Source organism: Entelurus aequoreus, linkage group LG19, assembly GCF_033978785.1.
Source record: "Entelurus aequoreus isolate RoL-2023_Sb linkage group LG19, RoL_Eaeq_v1.1, whole genome shotgun sequence".
NCBI classification, from domain to species: domain Eukaryota; kingdom Metazoa; phylum Chordata; class Actinopteri; order Syngnathiformes; family Syngnathidae; genus Entelurus; species Entelurus aequoreus.
In genome coordinates this window covers 10,690,795-10,710,276 of record NC_084749.1, presented here as the reverse complement: position 1 = coordinate 10,710,276, position 19,482 = coordinate 10,690,795, and the positions used below count along the sequence as shown (strand labels likewise).

At 38.4% G+C, this 19,482-nt stretch overlaps 1 protein-coding gene across 2 annotated transcripts in view; it reads left to right on the top strand.

Moving 5' to 3' along the window:
* LOC133635110 (lysophosphatidic acid receptor 3-like) overlaps positions 1-18,725 on the top strand; it is a 33,752-nt gene extending 15,027 nt beyond the window's left edge. For both annotated transcript variants that reach the window (XM_062027886.1, XM_062027885.1), the window contains exon 4: positions 17,533-18,725. In XM_062027886.1, coding sequence (XP_061883870.1) covers positions 17,533-17,867 — 335 coding nt within the window. In that variant the 3' untranslated portion in view covers positions 17,868-18,725. The remainder of the gene's footprint in view (positions 1-17,532) is intronic.
* Positions 18,726-19,482: the final 757 nt, after the last annotated feature.

Below are 19,482 nucleotides of genomic sequence, written 5' to 3'. Positions count from 1 at the left end.
TTAGGGTTTCAAAGAAAGTGTGACATGTTTATGTTGACAAAGGATAGTCCTAATAGTTTCAAAGAAAGTGTGACATGTTTATGTTGACAAAAATAGTCCTAATACCATCAATACAAGAAGACTAACTTTAACTTTGAGTTGTTTCAAAGAAAGTGTGACATGTTTATGTTGACAAAGAATAGTCCCTAATAGTTTCAAAGAAAGTGTGACATGTTTATGTTGACAAAGAATAGTCCCTAATAGTTTCAAAGAAAGTGTGACATGTTTATGTTGACAAAGAATAGTCCTAATAATAGATTTAAAGAAGGTGTGACATGTTTATGTTGACAGAAATAGTCCTAAAAGCGTCAATACAAGAAGAAGAAAAGATGATGATTAAAAGAAGCACACGGGTTTTTAGACAAAGGACTTTGGATGAAAGACACAACTTTGTGTTAGCGAGCTCGCTAAGTATCTTATGGCATCCTTCAGATGTAGAACATGCCTCTGCTTGAAATGCTCCTCGTCGCAGACGTACTGTACCGTACGTGAAAAACTAAGTCCACTTTGTTATTTGTGTCTTTGTGAAATGTTTTCATACTTTTGATGTTTTTGTTGTTGCCAGTAGCCACGCTGACTCTGGGGATCAAATCCACTCATTGCATTAGAAACAAGCTTGGATTGAATGTTGTGTTGCATGGATGGATGGTAAACTAATAAATCATTATTCACATAGGGTGTCAGGAACTAATAAATCATTATTAACATGGGGTGTCAGGAACTAATAAATCATTATTAACATGGGGGTCTGGAACTAATAAATCATTATTAACATGGGGTGTCAGGAACAAATAAATCATTATCAAAATGGGGTGTCAGGAACAAATAAATCATTATCAAAATGGGGTGTCAGGAACAAATAAATCATTATTAACATGGGGTGTCAGGAACAAATAAATCATTATCAAAATGGGGTGTCAGGAACAAATAAATCATTATTAACATGGGGTGTCAGGAACAAATAAATCATTATTAACATGGGGTGTCAGGAACTAATAAATCATTATCAAAATGGGGTGTCAGGAACAAATAAATCATTATCAAAATGGGGTGTCAGGAACTAATAAATCATTATTAACATGGGGTGTCAGGAACAAATAAATCATTATCAAAATGGGGTGTCAGGAACAAATAAATCATTATCAAAATGGGGTGTCAGGAACTAATAAATCATTATTAACATGGGGTGTCAGGAACAAATAAATCATTATTAACATTGGGTGTCAGGAACAAATAAATCATTATCAAAATGGGGTGTCAGGAACAAATAAATCATTATCAAAATGGGGTGTCAGGAACAAATAAATCATTATTAACATTGGGTGTCAGGAACAAATAAATCATTATCAAAATGGGGTGTCAGGAACAAATAAATCATTATTAACATTGGGTGTCAGGAACAAATAAATCATTATCAAAATGGGGTGTCAGGAACAAATAAATCATTATTAACATTGGGTGTCAGGAACAAATAAATCATTATCAAAATGGGGTGTCAGGAACAAATAAATCATTATCAAAATGGGGTGTCAGGAACAAATAAATCATTATTAACATTGGGTGTCAGAAATAAAATCATTAACATGGGGTGTCAGGAATTAATAAATCCTTATTAACATGGGGTGTCAGGAACTAAAAAATCATTAACATGGGGTGTCTGGAACTTATAAATCATCATTAACATGGGGTGTCTGGAACTAATTAATCATTATTAACATGGGGTGTCAGGAACTAATAAATCATTAACATGGGGTATCAGGAACTAATAATTAACATGGGGTGTCGGGAACTAATAAATCATTATTAACATGGGGTGTCAAGAACTAATAAATCATTATTAACATGGGGTGTCAGGAATTAATAAATCATTATTAACATGGGGTGTCAGGAACTAATAAATCATTAACTAGGGGTGTCAGGAATTAATAAATCATTATTAACATGGGGTGTCAGGAACTAATAAATCATTAACTAGGGGTGTCAGGAATTAATAAATCATTATTAACATGGGGTGTCAGGAACTAATAAATCATTATTAACATGGGGTGTCAGGAACTAAAATCATTAACATGGGGTGTCTGGAACTAATTAATCATTATTAACATGAGGTGTCTGGAACTAATTAATCATTATTAACATGGGGTGTCAGGAACTAATAAATCATTAACATGGGGTATCAGGAACTAATAATTAACATGGGGTGTCGGAAACTAATAAATCATTATTAACATGGGGTGTCAGGAACTAATAAATCATTATTAGCTAGGGGTGTCAGGAATTAATAAATCATTATTAACATGGGGTGTCAGGAACTAATAAATCATTATTAACATGGGGTGTCAGGAATTAATAAATCCTTATTAACATGGGGTGTCAGGAACTAATAAATCATTATTAACATGGGGTGTCAGGAACTAATAAATCATTATTAACATGGGGTGTCAGGAACTAATAAATCATTATTAGCTAGGGGTGTCAGGAATTAATAAATCATTATTAACATGGGGTGTCAGGAACTAAAATCATTAACATAGGGTGTCAGGAATTAATAAATCATTATTAACATGGGGGTACCGCGCCTACCTTTTCCAGGGCGTACCCCGCCTTTCTTGTCCATGGTTTACCCCGCCTACATTGTCCAGTGTCTATGCCGCCGTCCTTGTCCAGGGTGTACGCCACCTACCTTGTCCAGGGTGTACGCCACCTACCTTGTCTAGAGTGTACGCCACCTACCTTGTCTAGAGTGTACGCCACCTACCTTGTCCAGAGTGTACGCCACCTACCTTGTCCAAGGTGTACCCCGCCTACCTTGTCTAGGGTGTACCGCGCCTACCTTTTCCAGGGCGTACCCCGCCTTTCTTGTCCATGGTTTACCCCGCCTACATTGTCCAGTGTCTACCCCGCCGTCCTTGTCCAGGGTGAACGCCACCTACCTTGTCCAGAGTGTACGCCACCTACCTTGTCCAGGGTGAACGCCACCTACCTTGTCCAGGGTGAACGCCACCTACCTTGTCCAGAGTGTACGCCACCTACCTTGTCCAGGGTGAACGCCACCTACCTTGTCCAGAGTGTACGCCACCTACCTTGTCCAGGGTGAACGCCACCTACCTTGTCCAGAGTGTACGCCACCTACCTTGTCCAGGGTGAACGCCACCTACCTTGTCCAGGGTGAACGCCACCTACCTTGTCCAGAGTGTACGCCACCTACCTTGTCCAGGGTGTACGCCACCTACCTTGTCCAGGGTGTACGCCACCTACCTTGTCCAGGGTGTACGCCACCTACCTTGTCCAGGGTGTACCCCGCCTACCTTGTCCAGGGCGTACCCCGCCTACCTTGTCCAGGGCGTACCCCGCCTACCTTGTCCAGGGCGTACCCCGCCTTCTTTGTCCAGGGCGTACCCCGCCTTCCTTGTCCAGGGCGTACCCCGCCTTCCTTGTCCACGGTGTACCTCGCCTTCCAACTCCAGGTTCATCCGTTCATAGAAAGTTAGATTTTTAATGTTTTATGCCCTTTTTGTCAAATAACACCCTGATTTGTTTATGGCAAAAACCCCAAATATGCAATATTTTCCCTAAAAAATATTTCAAATTGGGGAAGTAATTGGAGCCTTGAATAGGTTGATAATTCATAACATTGATTTTAATTCATAATTAATTTTTGAGCAATAACAGGTTTTAAGAAAATAAAAATACACTAAAGGTCCAAAATGGTCCCACTCATAAAAGTGTTAAGAATGAGTCTTACATATATTTATTTGTTTTTATTTTTAATGCTTGAATCTGTCTTTTATACATTTATATTTATTTTTTATGTTTGGTCTTTGCCAAATAAATATTTTTTTTTTCATATGGAAAACACACAAACTATGCAGAATTTCCCCCCAAAACATATTTCAAAGTGGAATATTGAAGTGAAGTAATTGGAGTCTTGACGAAGTCAAAAATTCATAACATTGATTTTAATTCATAATTATTTTTGTAGCAAATATGGTTTTAAGAGAAACTGCCTGCATGGCAGCTTTGTCTTATAAGAGTCAACATTTTCTTCTTACAGTTCACCTTTTATGTTTTGTTGTGGTATATTTTTAGAATGTTTCAGAATGTGTCCCCACTTTGGACACGTTTACATTTGTGAGCTAAAGTGCTAGTTTCCATTTCACACAGCAGCTAGCTTACATTTCCAGGCCTCGAATTTTAACTTTTTAAGGTCAAGGCAAGTGTTGCCTTAAAGGAGGACTCATATTTTAGGGCACCAATAAAAGTTAGAAGGGCACCAAGGCAAACATTATTTTCTTTCCAGACAGGAGCTCCAAAGCATGCATGCATACATAGACAGTTTTTTAAAATTCATTATTAATATAAACTTGTCAGCTTTTTGTAATTTTATGATACCTTTATCTCTATTTTTACATTTTCATAGAGGGAAATATTTTTTTAGTTATTTTTTTTTAAAGTTATGTAGATCCTGTATCGGGACTGATCCATTAAGAGTTTGAGCAGAAATATGTCGTACAGGAATTAACTATACACAATAAAACATTAACAAAATGACGTGTCAAATGTTTTTTAAAGTACCGTATTTTTCGGAGTATAAGTCGCACCGGCCGAAAATGCCAAATAAAGAAGGAAAAAAACATATATAAGTCGCACTGGAGTATAAGTCGCATTTTTTGGGGAAATGTATTTGATAAAACCCAACACCAAGAATAGACATTTGAAAGGCAATTTAAAATAAATAAAGAATAGTGAACAACAGGCTGAATAAGTGTACGTTATATGAGGCATAAATAACCAACTGAGAACGTGCCTGGTATGTTAACGTAACATATTATGGTAAGAGTCATTCAAATAACTATAACATATAGAATATGCTATACGTTTACCAAACAATCTGTCACTCCTAATCGCTAAATCCCATGAAATCTTATACGTCTAGTCTCTTACGTGAATAAGCTAAATAATATTATTTGATATTTTACGCTAATGTGTTAATAATTTCACACATAAGTCGCTCCTGAGTATAAGTCGCACCCCCGGCCAAACTATGAAAAAAAACTGCGACTTATAGTCCGAAAAATACGGTAATACCTTTGTGACATGAAAAAAACACAAGTAATGTAACAAAAAACATGGCGTTTACTTTTTGATATCAAAATAAAACACAAAGCAGTTTGGCTAATGAAAATAAAGTCTAATAAACAAGATGTGTTCTTCTCTAACTCCCCCTTGTGGTTCAGTACAACAGTTTGGCCAACAACAACAACAAAAACAGGAGTGACAGCGTGTTTCCTCACCTCATTAACTCTGTCACAGCAGCTGATGGACGCTGTATTGTCAAAAGAAAAGCAACATCATATAGTTTTTCTCCTTCGCTGCATACTTTCAGTGTGGGGACAAGTGGCTCCAATATTGTCCACACCTGTCTCCATCTAACAGCAGTGCGCTCTTAAACACACGGCGGGAAGCAAGGGAAAATTACTGTAGCGTCCAGGAAGAGTTGGTGCTGCAAGGAATTCTGGGAATGTGCTCTGTTGTGTTGCGGTGAAAACTTTCTCCCAAAAAGTGTTTGTCATCTTTGTATAGATTGGTCTCACTATATGGCACAAGTTTATGACAGTGTTGTTGTCGTTTATACGGCCACCCTTAGTGTGACATGTAGGTCTGTTGACTAAGTATACTCCGAGGGTACACCCCTAGAACGGGATGACGGGATATCAGTTATTTATAAAGGAACCGTCTGGAGTAGGGATGTCCGATAATATCGGACTGCCGATATTATCGGCCGATAAATGCTTTTAAATGTAATATCGGAAATGATCGGTATCTGTTTCAAAAAGTAAAATGTATGACTTTTTTAAACGCTGCTGTGTACACGGACGTAGGGAGAAGTACAGAGCGCCAATAAACCTTAAAGGCACTGCCTTTGCGTGCCGGCCCAGTCACATAATATCTACGGCTTTTCACACACACAAGTGAATGCAAGGCATACTTGGTCAACAGCCATACAGGTCACACTGAGGGTGGCCGTATAAACAACTTTAACACTGTTACAAATATGCGCCACACTGTAAACCCACACCAAACAACAATGACAAACACATTTCGGGGGAACATCCGCACCGTAACACAAAAACACAACAGAACAAATACCCAGAAACCCTTGCAGCACTAACTCTTCCGGGATGCTACAATATACACCCCCCGCTACCCCGCCCACCTCAACCTCCTCATGCTCTCTCAGGGAGAGCATGTCCCAAATTCCAAGCTGCTGTTTTGAGGCATGTTAAAAAAAAAAAAAATACACTTTGTGACTTCAATAATAAATATGGCAGTGCCATGTTGGCATTTTTTTCCATAACTTGAGTTGATTTATTTTGGAAAACCTTGTTAAGTGGTGGAAACGTGTATTACACACTGAGTACTTGTGTGATATTGCCATTGCTGCCACAAGTGGTGTAAAAGTGTATTACAACCACCTGGGTTGGATATGAATAATTTTTTTCCATAACTTGAGTTGATTTATTTTGGAAAACCTTGTTACATTGTTTAATGCATCCAGCGGGGCATCACAACAAAATCAGGCATAATAATGTGTTAATTCCACGACTGTAAATATCGGTATCGGTTGATATCGGAATCGGTAATTAAGAGTTAGACAATATCAAAATATCGGATATTGGCAAAAAAGCCATTATCGGACATCTCTAGTCTGGACTATCATCGCAAATTATCATTATGCCGTTGACCATTATATCCCTCGTCCATGAATAAATAAAAAGTCAAGGACGGTCACGGCAAGTTGTTGCCGCAAATGTTGGTCAATTTTTTTAGCGCACAACGGAAATGAGAGGGCGGTCGCGGCCAGTGCCGCGGTTGCCGTGGTTAAATTCGAGCCCTGCATTTCACACAGCAGCCGGCGTACATTTATTTCACACAGCAGCTAGCGTGGTCGTCCATGTCAGGAACGTCCACCTTCAGCTCTTCCTGCAGTCTGCACGGCTGCAAGTGAAAACCGGATAAACCGGTGGCGTGGCGTCTGCGGGCTTTTTGGAAAGAGTCGGAATGACTTTTTGAGGCGCAGCAAGGCGGGTACATGCGGCGTGCCGCGGATGTCGAACGTGGAGCCAATAAAAGCTGTCAGCAAAGTAGTCCCGCTCAGCAGGGTACTAGTTTCAACATCTTGTGCTGGAGTCCCTCGCCACCATTCCTCTGCTGCCGTGGTACAGAAATAAGAAAGAAAGAGCATTGAGTAAAATACAAAGTTGAAAGGGTCATTGACACAATAAAAGTCTTTGTTTAAGAGACGTTGCCACTGCAGACAAGTTGTAACTTGATGTTGTGTGCCCGCACTTGTTGGAGATGCTGCAGACGGCGAGTTGTTTGCTTGCTAGGACTCCTCCATGCAGGGCAAGGATGGAACCACAGGAAAGACATTTGTGTGGCTTTGGCTTCCGCGGCTCTGTAATGAGAGAGCAAGTGCATTACAGAGGATTGTACAACATCCAAGGGACGTCAAATATTTAACTGAATTAGTCGTCTAACTCCTGATCTCACCTACTTACAAGGCTTAGGTCAGGCTGGTTGCAAAATTCAATCATCAAATGTACTGCAAAAAAAGGGACACATAAAACTAATGGAAAGTAAATGTACATACAATTACACGGGACTAAAATAATGAAATTCCTACAAAATTGATAATGAATTTGAAATAAACTGTCAATAAAATTAAACTGCAAATGAAAATACGCCTTTTAGTCATCATTTTTGCACTTAAGAAACGTATCTATGGCTTTAGCTCCAGACGTTTGTGTGATATTGTCATTACTGCCACAAGTGGTGGAAAAGTGTATTACACTTGAGTACTTGTGTGATGTTATCATTGCTGCCACAAGTGGTGTAAAAGTGTATTACATACTGAGTACTTGTGTGATGTTGTCATTACTGCCACAAGTGGTGGAAAAGTGTATTACACACTGAGTACTTGTCATTACTGCCACAAGTGGTGGAAAAGTGTATTACACTTGAGTACTTGTTTGATGTTATCATTACTGCCACAAGTGGTGGAAAAGTGTATTACACCTGAGTACTTGTGTGATATTGTCATTACTGCCACAAGTGGTGGAAAAGTGTATTACACACTGAGTACTTGTCATTACTGCCACAAGTGGTGGAAAAGTGTATAACACCTGTGTACTTGTGTGGTATTGTCATTACTGCCACAAGTGGTGGAAAAGTGTATTACACACTGAGTACTTGTCATTACTGCCACAAGTGGTGGAAAAGTGTATTACACCTGTGTACTTGTGTGATATTGTCATTACTGCCACAAGTGGTGGAAAAGTGTATTACACACTGAGTACTTGTGTGATGTTGTCATTACTGCCACAAGTGGTGGAAAAGTGCATTACACACTGAGTACTTGTCATTACTGCCACAAGTGGTGGAAAAGTGTATTACATACTGAGTACTTGTGTGATATTGTCATTACTGCCACAAGTGGTGGAAAAGTGTATTACACACTGAGTACTTGTGTGATGTTGTCATTACTGCCACAAGTGGTGGAAAAGTGTATTACACACTGAGTACTTGTGTGATGTTGTCATTACTGCCACAAGTGGTGGAAAAGTGTATTACAACCACCTGGGTTGGATATGAATAATTGGGAATTGCACTGTTCACACTGACATGAAAAAATCCGATACAGGCAAACAAAAATGGTGATTGACCTGCAGTGTGAACAAGGCCTGTGATACTTGGCATTCAGAAAAATGATGGAAGATCAATACATCATGAGCCATACCATACACTTTGCGGTTGACTTAAGAGTATTGAGTACGTTGAGATTGGCCAATGACTGGATGGCAGCATCAGGAAGGATGTAGAGTCAGGATGTGGTGGTTGTGGGCAGATGGAGGACAGAGGCGTGTCGTCAAGATGATGCTCCACTCTGAGGCAAACAAGAAAACACTTTATGTTCTTTTCATATCAGTACATGTCGGACCTTTCCTGTGTAACTTTGTAATCATCACAAGCTGCCTTTCCACACTGCAAAAAGTCAGTGTTCAAAAACAAGAAAAAAAAATACAAAAATGAGGGGTATTTTATTTCAACTAAGCAAAATTATCTGCCAATAGAACAAGAAAATTTGGCTTGTCAAGACTTTCCAAAACAAGTCAAATTAGCTCACTTCAATGAACCCAAAAATACCTTAAAATAAGTATATTATCACTAATAACAAGTGCACTTTTCTTGGTAAAAAAATAAAAAATAAAAGACCTTATTGCTCAATATGTTGAAAAATATTCCTAAATTAAGTAAATGTTAGTGCCATTATCTTGACATAATGATATGCGCTCGGCATTATATTTCTAGAAACCAGCAAACTTATACTAAAAACTAGTTTATTGTTCTTGATGGAAAGGCAACAAGGCAACCGCTTGTTACTCTCGGGGTCTCCTAGCCGCTCAGGCAAATCATATTGTCTAAAAATGCATTTTTCCATGGATAACATGACATCATCGCGCCAAGTGCGTGCTCTTTCAGTCGATTAGTGCGCATATATACAGCCCGGCCCCCGGCCAAAAATGTTTTAATTGTAATTTTGAGGAATTTATCTGAATGTGCATGAACTATTTCTGTTCAAAATAGTTAGAAATGTTAAATGTTTAAATATTAACTGTCAGTTTACTGTATTGTGCCAACTGTACTACTATATGAGTACCTATTTTCTATTGTTTCATTGAAAATAAAACAGCAAAGTCCCTTTGGCTGTCATCTGTTTTAATTATGAGACACAATTGTGTCAAAGTCATGATTTTTTTTTCATGCTTGAAATAACAAATTATTACTTTAAAAAAGTAGTTTTATACTTGTGAGAGTTGATGACACAGCTTTGCAACAGTTGATATTCTAGTTTCAAGCATGTTTTACTCAATATAGGTCATCAAATCTCAGCAACAAGCTGTAATATCTTACTGAGATCATTTAGGACCAAAACCCTTAAAACAAGTAAAACACTCTAACATAAATCTGCTTAGTGAGAAGAATTATCTTATCAGACAGAAAATAAGCAAATATCACCCTTATTTGAGATATTTAATCTTACTTAGATTTCAGTTTTTGCAGTGCATTACCGCTAGAAATGTACAAAACCTAAATAAAGCAATAGGAAATCGGTAATGGAAACACCAATAGTTCCAAAAACCTTTTATATATGGCTAAAAAATGTTTGCGCTCTTATGAGGTGTTTTTTGGGATGTTTCGATCTTGAAGTGTTTTGCAAAAGCCTGAAGGAAACACTTTTTTGGCATTAACAAGACACCGTCTCGCTTCCCATCGGTCGACCGGGGGGGAGTGAGGCCGTCTGGCGGGGCTCCCTTCCCTCTGTGAGACCCACATGCCCCAGCAATGTCGAGGGGCCCGTAAGGACGTTGTCTTTGAGCGATCACCTTCGTCTTCTATTGACAATCTTGGGAACAACGCTTGCTGTCAGGTTCAAACACTGATGACATCTATTAAACAAGACAAGAGGCAAAGAATTAAAAAGAGACATAATTCAATTTGGACTCGATATATTGAGGAGAGTCGCCCGGACATTGTATGCGTCATTGCGTGCCTCCTTCTTTTATTTTGGACCCTCCCTGACCACCTGGCCACCGCTGTTTCCAAAGGACAAAGGTCGCAAAAAAGTTCACAGAAAAGGTTGTAAAGAATTCACAGGAAAGGTCCGTTCAAAAAGAGTTCGTAAAAGAGTTCAAAAAGAGTTCCATAAAATAGTTCAAAGAGAGTTCGTAAAATATTTCAAAAAGAGTTCGTCTGGAAATTGGGCAGATCCTGCCATCTCTCCGCTCTGAAGTCCTTGGGCCAGAACAACATCCTTCTGTTGATTACCATACATGAGAGAACACAGGAACACCATCTTGCTCCCCCCCCCCCCCCCCCCCGCCCTACACAGTGGAGTATTACGAGCCTTACTCTTAGTAGGTTTCAAAAGACAGCCTTTTGTCTTCTTGTCAGGAACACAATGTAATACAAAGTTTTTGTGATAATTTAGAAACAATTATTCTAACACTTGCTCCAAAACCATGACCCAGCAGACATTAATACAACGTTGATTATACGTACATGTCCTTTTAAAACAACGTTGCAAAATAGTTGTATTTGTAAATTGAGACAACGTTGATGTCTGATGTTTAAGGGTGTAACGGTACACAAACATTTCGGTTCGGTACGTACCTCGGTTTAGAGGTCACGGTTCGGTTCATTTTCGGAAACAACAAAATATACATTTAGGATAATAATAACACATCTACACACGGGGTCCATTGCCAGGGTTAATGTGGTCAACATATATCAAATAAAATGGTTTCTTAACAAAACCTTTCTACATATAAAGTGCTTTTTTTGATTGATTGATTGAGACTTTTATTAGTAGGTTGCACAGTGAAGTACATATTCCGTACAATTGACCACTAAATGGTAACACCTCAATAAGTTTTTCAACTTGTTTAAGTCGGGGTCAACGTTAATCAACATGAAACTGCCTCAAGTTATTGCTCAGATTAAACAAAAATGACAAAACTTTTCTTCTACATATAAAAAGTGCAACATTAAACAGTTTCAAGTCAACTCAGCCTCAGATTAACTTTTCTTCCCCCCCCCCCCCCCAGCCTTTAACCCTGGTGACTTTCTCTCATTCTTCATGTTTTTTTGCCAGAAAAATCAGTTTATCCACATTGTCTGCAGAAAGAAGTGGGTCAAAATCTAGTTTTTAATGCAATATGGTCTTAAAGGCCTACTGAAATTATTTTTTTTAAAATTTAAACGGGGATAGCAGATCCATTCTATGTGTCATACTTGATCATTTCGCGATATTGCCATATTTTTGCTGAAAGGATTTAGTAAAGAACAACGACGATAAAGTTCGCAACTTTTGGTCTCTGATAAAAAAAAAAGCCTTGCCCCTACCGGAAGTAGCGTGACGACACCGGAGGAAGGACTGCTCATATTTTCCTATTGTTTACACCAGCAGCGAGAGAGATTCAGACCGAGAAAGCGACGATTACCCCATTAATTTGAGCGAGGATGAAAGATTTGTGGATGAGGAACGTTAGAGTGAAGGACTAGAGTGCAGTGCAAGACATATCTTTTTTCGCTCTGACCGTAACTTAGGTACAAGCTGGCTCATTGGATTCCACACTCTCTCCTTTTTCTATTGTGGATCACGGATTTGTATTTCAAACCACCTCGGATACTATATCCTCTTGAAAATGAGAGTCGAGAACGCGAAATGGACATTCACAGTGACTTTTATCTCCACGACAATACATCGGTGAAACACTTTAGCTACAAGCTAACGTGATAGCATCGTGCTTTAACTGCATATAGAAACAAAATAAATAAATCCCTGACTGGAAGGATGGACAGAAGATCAACAATACTATTAAACCATGGACATGTAAATACACGGTTAATGCTTTCCAGCCTGGCGAAGCTTAAAAATGCTGTTGCTAACGACGCCATTGAAGCTAACTTAGCTACGGAGCTAACGTGATAGCATCGGGCTCAAATGCAGATAGAAACAAAATACATAAACCCCTGACTGGAAGGATAGACAGAAAATCAACAATACTATTAAACCATGGACATGTAAATACACGGTTAATGCTTTCCAGCTTGGCGAAGCTTAAAAATGCTGTTGCTTACGACGCCATTGAAGCTAACTTAGTAACGGGACCTCACAGAGCTATGATAAAAACATTAGCGCTCCACCTATGCCAGCCAGCCCTCATCTGCTCATCAACACCCGTGCTCACCTGCGTTCCAGTGATCGACGGCAGGACGAAGGACTTCACCACGATCATCCGTGCGGTCGGCGGCTAGCGCGTCTGCTATCCGAGTCAAAGTCTTCCTGGTTGTGTTGCTGTAGTCCGCCGCTAATACACCGATCCCACCTACAACTTTCTTCTTTGCAGTCTCCATTGTTCATTAAACAAATTGCAAATGATTCACCAACACAGATGTCCAGAATACTGTGGAATTATGAGATGAAAACAGAGCTATTTTGTATTGTATTCAATGGGGTACCGGTACTTCTGTTTCACTGGTGACGTCACGCGCATACGTCATCATCCAAAGACGTTTTCAACCGGAAGTTTGGCGGGAAATTTAAAATTGCACTTTATAAGTTAACCGGGCCGTATTGGCATGTGTTGCAATGTTAAGATGTCATCATTGATATATAAACTATCAGACTGCGTGGTCGCTAGTAGTGGCTTTCAGTAGGCCTTTAAATCTGCTGCTATAAAAACGTTTGTTATTGCTTTAGCCCTGCCTGACTCGCCGAGGAGAGGCTGCTTGAATGCGGTGTTTGCACCACGCTCGTCTTTCCCGTCGTCGAAGCGATGTTCACTTGGGGGTGGTGACGCTTCAAATGGGTTAGCATGTTTGACGTGTTGCCAGAAGCATACCCTACCGCTGCCGAACAATGTCGGCAAACCGCTTTCGCTTTGTTGTCGTAGCCCGGTCGCTGCTAGCATGCCGTGTGTTGTGCCTCAGTGTGCATTGTTTACACAACGTGTGGTGCGCTACTTAATGTGTCCGTGTGGAAACTCGTTCAGTACACCTCCGAACCGAACCGAAACCCCCGTACCGAAACGGTTCAATACAAATACACGTACCGTTACACCCTTACTAATGTTGGATCCACATTGTTGGTTGGAAATGACCAAATTTCAATGTCAAATCAACGTCACAACCCAGCATTGATTAAAAGTTGTCAAAAAAGTATGTAGTTTCAACGTTGTATTTGTGTTGTTGAATATTGGTTGGAAAATGACCAAATTTCAATGGTCAAGTCAACATCACAACCTGACATTGATTAAACGTTGTCAAAAACATGTTGTTTCAACGTTGTATTTGTGTTGTTGAATATTGGTTGGAAAATGACCAAATTTCAATGGTCAAGTCAACATCACAACCTGACATTGATTAAACGTTGTCAAAAACATGTTGTTTCAACGTTGTATTTGTTTTGTTGAATATTGGTTGGGAAATGACCAAATTTCAATGTCAAATCAACGTCACAACCCAGCATTGATTAAAAGTTGTCAAAAAAGTATGTTGTTTCAACGTTGTATTTGTGTTGTTGAATATTGGTTGGGAAATGACCAAATTTCAATGTCAAAATCAACGTCTCAACCTGACATTGATTAAACGTTGTCAAAAAGTATGTTGTTTCAACGTTGTATTTGTGTTGTTGAATATTGGTTGGAAATGACCAAATGTCACTGGTCAAATCCATGTTGGAACCCAATATTGGTTGAATGTTGTCAAAAAGTATGTTGTTTCAACGTTCTATTTGTGTTGTTGAATATTGGTTGGAAAATGACCAAATTTCAATGGTCAAGTCAACATCACAACCTGACATTGAATAAACGTTGTCAAAAACATGTTTCAACGTTGTATTTGTGTTGTTGAATATTGGTTGGGAAATGACCAAATGTCACTGGTCAAATCCACGTTGGAAGCCAATATTGATTAAATGTTGTCAAAAAGTATGTTGTTTCATTGTTGTATTTGTGTTGTGGAATATTGGTTGGGAAATGACCAAATTTCAATGTCAAATCAACGTCACAACCCAGCATTGATTAAAAGTTGTCAAAAAAGTATGTTGTTTCAACGTTGTACTTGTGTTGTTGAATATTGGTTGGGAAATGACCAAATGTCACTGGTCAAATCAAAGTTGGAACCCAATATTGATTAAATGTTGTCAAAAAGTATTTTGTTTCAACGTTCTATTTGTGTTGTTGAATATTGGTTGGGAAATGACCAAATTTCAATGTCAAATCAACGTCTCAACCTGACATTGATTAAACGTTGTCAAAAAGTATGTTGTTTCAACGTTCTATTTGTGTTGTTGAATATTGGTTGGAAATGACCAAATGTCACTGGTCAAATCCACGTTGGAACCCAATATTGGTTGAATGTTGTCAAAAAGTATGTTGTTTCAACGTTGTATTTGTGTTGTGGAATATTAGGTGTTGTGTTGAGAACTTCTGCGCATCTCCCTTGGCTTTACTCTCTTTTTCACTACTAAAGGACAGAACCATACTTGCCCGGGCACACCCTCCTCGTGCTGTATGATACATAGTTGTGGTTTTTGCACCAGCATCTAGACTAGATCTGACTAAGTATAAGATTAGATGTGACCAACCTAAGTGTGAGACTAAATGTGACCAATCTAAGTCTAAGACTAGATGTGACCAATCTAAATGTGATATTAGATGTGACCAATCTAAATGTGAGTCTAGATGTGACTAATGAAAGTCTAAGACTAGATCTGACTAAGTATAAGACTAAATGTGACCAAACTAAATGTGAGACTAGATGTGACCAATCTAAGTCCAAGACTAGATGTGACCAATCTAAGTCCAAGACTAGATGTGACCAATCTAAATGAGAGACTAGATGTGACCAATCAAAGTCTAAGACTAGATCTGACTAAGTATAAGACTAGATGTGACCAATCTAAATGTGAGACTAGATGTGACCCATCTAAGTCCAAGACTAGATGTCACCAATCTAAGACTAGATGTGACCAATCAAAGTCTAAGACTAGATGTGACCAATCTAAGTCGAATACTAGATGTGACCAGTGTGAGACTAGATCAATCTAAGTTGACTAGATGTGACCAATCTTAGTCTATGACTAGATGTGACCAATCTAAGACTAAGATTAGATGTGACCAATCTAAGTCTAAGACTAGATCTGACTAAGTCTAAGACTAGATGTGACCAATCTAAATGTGATATTAGATGTGACCAATCTAAATGTGAGTCTAGATGTGACTAATGAAAGTCTAAGACTAGATCTGACTAAGTATAAGACTAAATGTGACCAAACTAAATGTGAGACTAGATGTGACCAATCTAAGTCCAAGACTAGATGTGACCAATCTAAGTCCAAGACTAGATGTGACCAATCTAAGTCCAAGACTAGATGTGACCAATCTAAATGAGAGACTAGATGTGACCAATCAAAGTCTAAGACTAGATCTGACTAAGTATAAGACTAGATGTGACCAATCTAAATGTGAGACTAGATGTGACCCATCTAAGTCCAAGACTAGATGTCACCAATCTAAGACTAGATGTGACCAATCAAAGTCTAAGACTAGATGTGACCAATCTAAGTCGAATACTAGATGTGACCAGTGTGAGACTAGATCAATCTAAGTTGACTAGATGTGACCAATCTTAGTCTATGACTAGATGTGACCAATCTAAGACTAAGATTAGATGTGACCAATCTAAGTCTAAGACTAGATCTGACTAAGTATAAGACTAGATGCGACCAATCTAAATGTGAGACTAGATGTGACCAATCCAAGTCTAAGACTAGATGTGACCAATCTAAATGTGAGACTAGATGTCACCGATCCAAGTCTAAGTATAGATGTGACTGATCTAAGTCTAAGACTAGATGTGACCAATCTAAGTCAATGACTAGATGTGACCAGTGTAAGACTAGGTCAATCTAAGTTGAAGACTAGATGTGACCAATCTAAGTATAAGACTAGATGTGACCAATCTAAATGTGAGACTAGATGTGACCAATCTAAATGTGAGACTAGATGTGACCAATCTAAGTCCAAGACTAGATGTCACCGATCTAAGTCTAAGAATAGATGTGACTGATCTAAGTCGAAGACTAGATGTGACCGGTGTAAGACTAGGTCAATCTAAGTTGAAGACTAGATGTGACCAATCTAAGTATAAGACTAGATATGACCAATCTAAGTCAAAGACTAGATGTGACCAATCTAAGTTGAAGACTAGATGTGACCAATCTAAGTTGAAGACTAGATGTGACCAATCTAAGTTGAAGACTAGATGTGACCAATCTAAGTTGAAGACTAGATGTGACCAATCTAAGTTGAAGACTAGATGTGACCAATCTAAGTTGAAGACTAGATGTGACCGATCTAAGTTGAAGACTAGATGTGACCGATCTAAGTCGAAGACTAGATGTGACCGATCTAAGTCGAAGACTAGATGTGACCAATCTAAGTCGAAGACTAGATGTGACCAATCTAAGTCTAAGACTAGATGTGACCAGTCTAAGACTAGATCAATCTAAATTGAAGACTAGATGTGACCAATCTAAGACTAAGACTAGATGTGACCAGTCGTAAGTTGAAGACTAGTTGGGACCAATCTAAGTCTAAGACTAGATGTGACCGATCTAAGTCTAAGACTAGATGTGACCGATCTAAGTCTAAGACTAGATGTGACCAATCTAAGTCTAAGACTAGATGTGACCAATCTAAAACAGATCTGACCACTAAGTCCAAGACTAGAAGTGATGAAGTCTACTTGACATCAAATATGGAGATGATTTCAGGACCTGTTGCTAATCTCAGTGGTTTGAGACTGAACATTCATTTGTTGACCTTCTTCTGACATGTAAAAACTGTCCCTGTGACCCTGCAGGAGCCTTTGTGGTCTGCTGGACCCCCGGCCTGGTGGTCCTGCTGCTGGACGGCCTGAACTGCACCAGCTGCAAGGTGATGAAACTGAAGCGCTGGCTGCTGCTCCTGGCCGTTGCCAACTCCGTCATGAACCCCTGCATCTACTCCTACAAGGACGAGGAGATGTGGACCACCTTCAAGAACCTCCTGCGCTGCATTGGCCACGGCACGCGGCGCCAGCGCTCCACGCGGGCCAACACCCGGCCCTTAAGCTCCGCCCTGGACACGGTTACCAGCCAGCCTCCGTCCGAGGAAACCAAGATCGAGGACGAGGACGAGGACGTCTTTCGGACCTGAGAACGGAATGGGTGCTCTTGGAAGAACGTAGGGGTCCGCCTAGAAAGCGGACGTGAAGATCCTCTGTGGTCTAGAGTCCACCCTGAGAGAAACCTGGCCTTGGCCCTCACAGAACCTCTGGGTCAGGTCCAACTGAGAGGACACCCGGCTGCCAGTCGGCCGGGGGGAATGTCAGCGTTTTCTCTTGCTACAATCGCATCCTTTTCAAAACGCAACTTGTTTTTTTCCCAGCTGGAGACAAACGTTATTTATCTCTCAAAAACTCTATTGGACGTCTTCACTGCAGCCTCTGTTTTTATATCGCATAATGTACAGAAGTCACTTCCTGTTTTTATATCGCATAATGTACAGAAGTCACTTCCTGTTTTTTAGTACAAAAAGGTTTGTTTTGTTTTTTTACACTGAATTTTTGTTAACATCAAATTATGTTGACAATTTCATTGAATGAAAATGTGTTTAGATTATTCAGGCAAAAAATTGAGGATTCATTTAAGTGAGTTTTGAAGTAGCAAATATGTCTGCACTGAATGTATATACACTGAATTTTTTTGTGAACTGTATTTTATTTTATTTTTTTTACATCAAATGATGCTGACAATTTCATTGAATGAAAATGTGTGCTTTAAAATGTGTATAAGTGTGTAAAATATCTGTGTAAAGTGTTCATTCATTGTATGCACATTCAGTGTAAAAAAAATGTATCACTATTAAAATTCAGTGTAAAAAAAATCACTATTAAAATTCAGTGTCAAAAAATCTCTATTAAAATTCAATGTCAAAAAAATCACTGTATTAAAATTCAGTGTAAAAAAAATCACTGTATACAAATTCATTCATTGTATACACTTTCAGTGTAAAAAGAAATCACTGTATACAAATTCATTCATTATATACACATTTAGTGTAAAACAAACTATTAAAATTCAGTGTAAAAAAAATCACTATTAAAATTCAGTGTAAAAAAAATCACTATTAAAATTCAGTGTAAAAAAAAATAGATAGCTGGATAGTACTTTATTGATTCCTTCAGGAGACAAATCACTATACAAATTAATTCATTGTATACACATTCAGTGTAAAAAAAAAATCACTATTAAAATTCGTTGTAAAAAAAATCACTAACATTCAGTGTAAAAAAAAATCACTGTATATAAATTCATTCATTGTATACACACTCAGTGTAAAAAAATCACTATTAAAATTCAGTGTAAAAAAATCACTGTATTAAAATTCAGTGTAAAAAAAATCACTGTATACAAATTCAGTGTAAAAAAATCACTGTATACAAATTCATTGTATACACTTTCAGTGTAAAAAAAATCACTATTAAAATTCAGTGTAAAAAAAATCACTATCAACATTCGGTGTAAAAAAAAATCACTGTATACAAATTCATTCATTATATACACATTTAGTGTAAAACAAACACTATTAAAATTCAGTGTAAAAAAATCACTATTAAAATTCAGTGTAAAAAAAAATTACTATTAAAATTCAATGTAAAAAAAAATAGATAGATAGATAGTACTTTATTGATTTCTTCAGGAGACAAATCACTGTATACAAATTAATTCATTGTATACACATTCAGTGTAAAAAAAATCACTATTAAAAT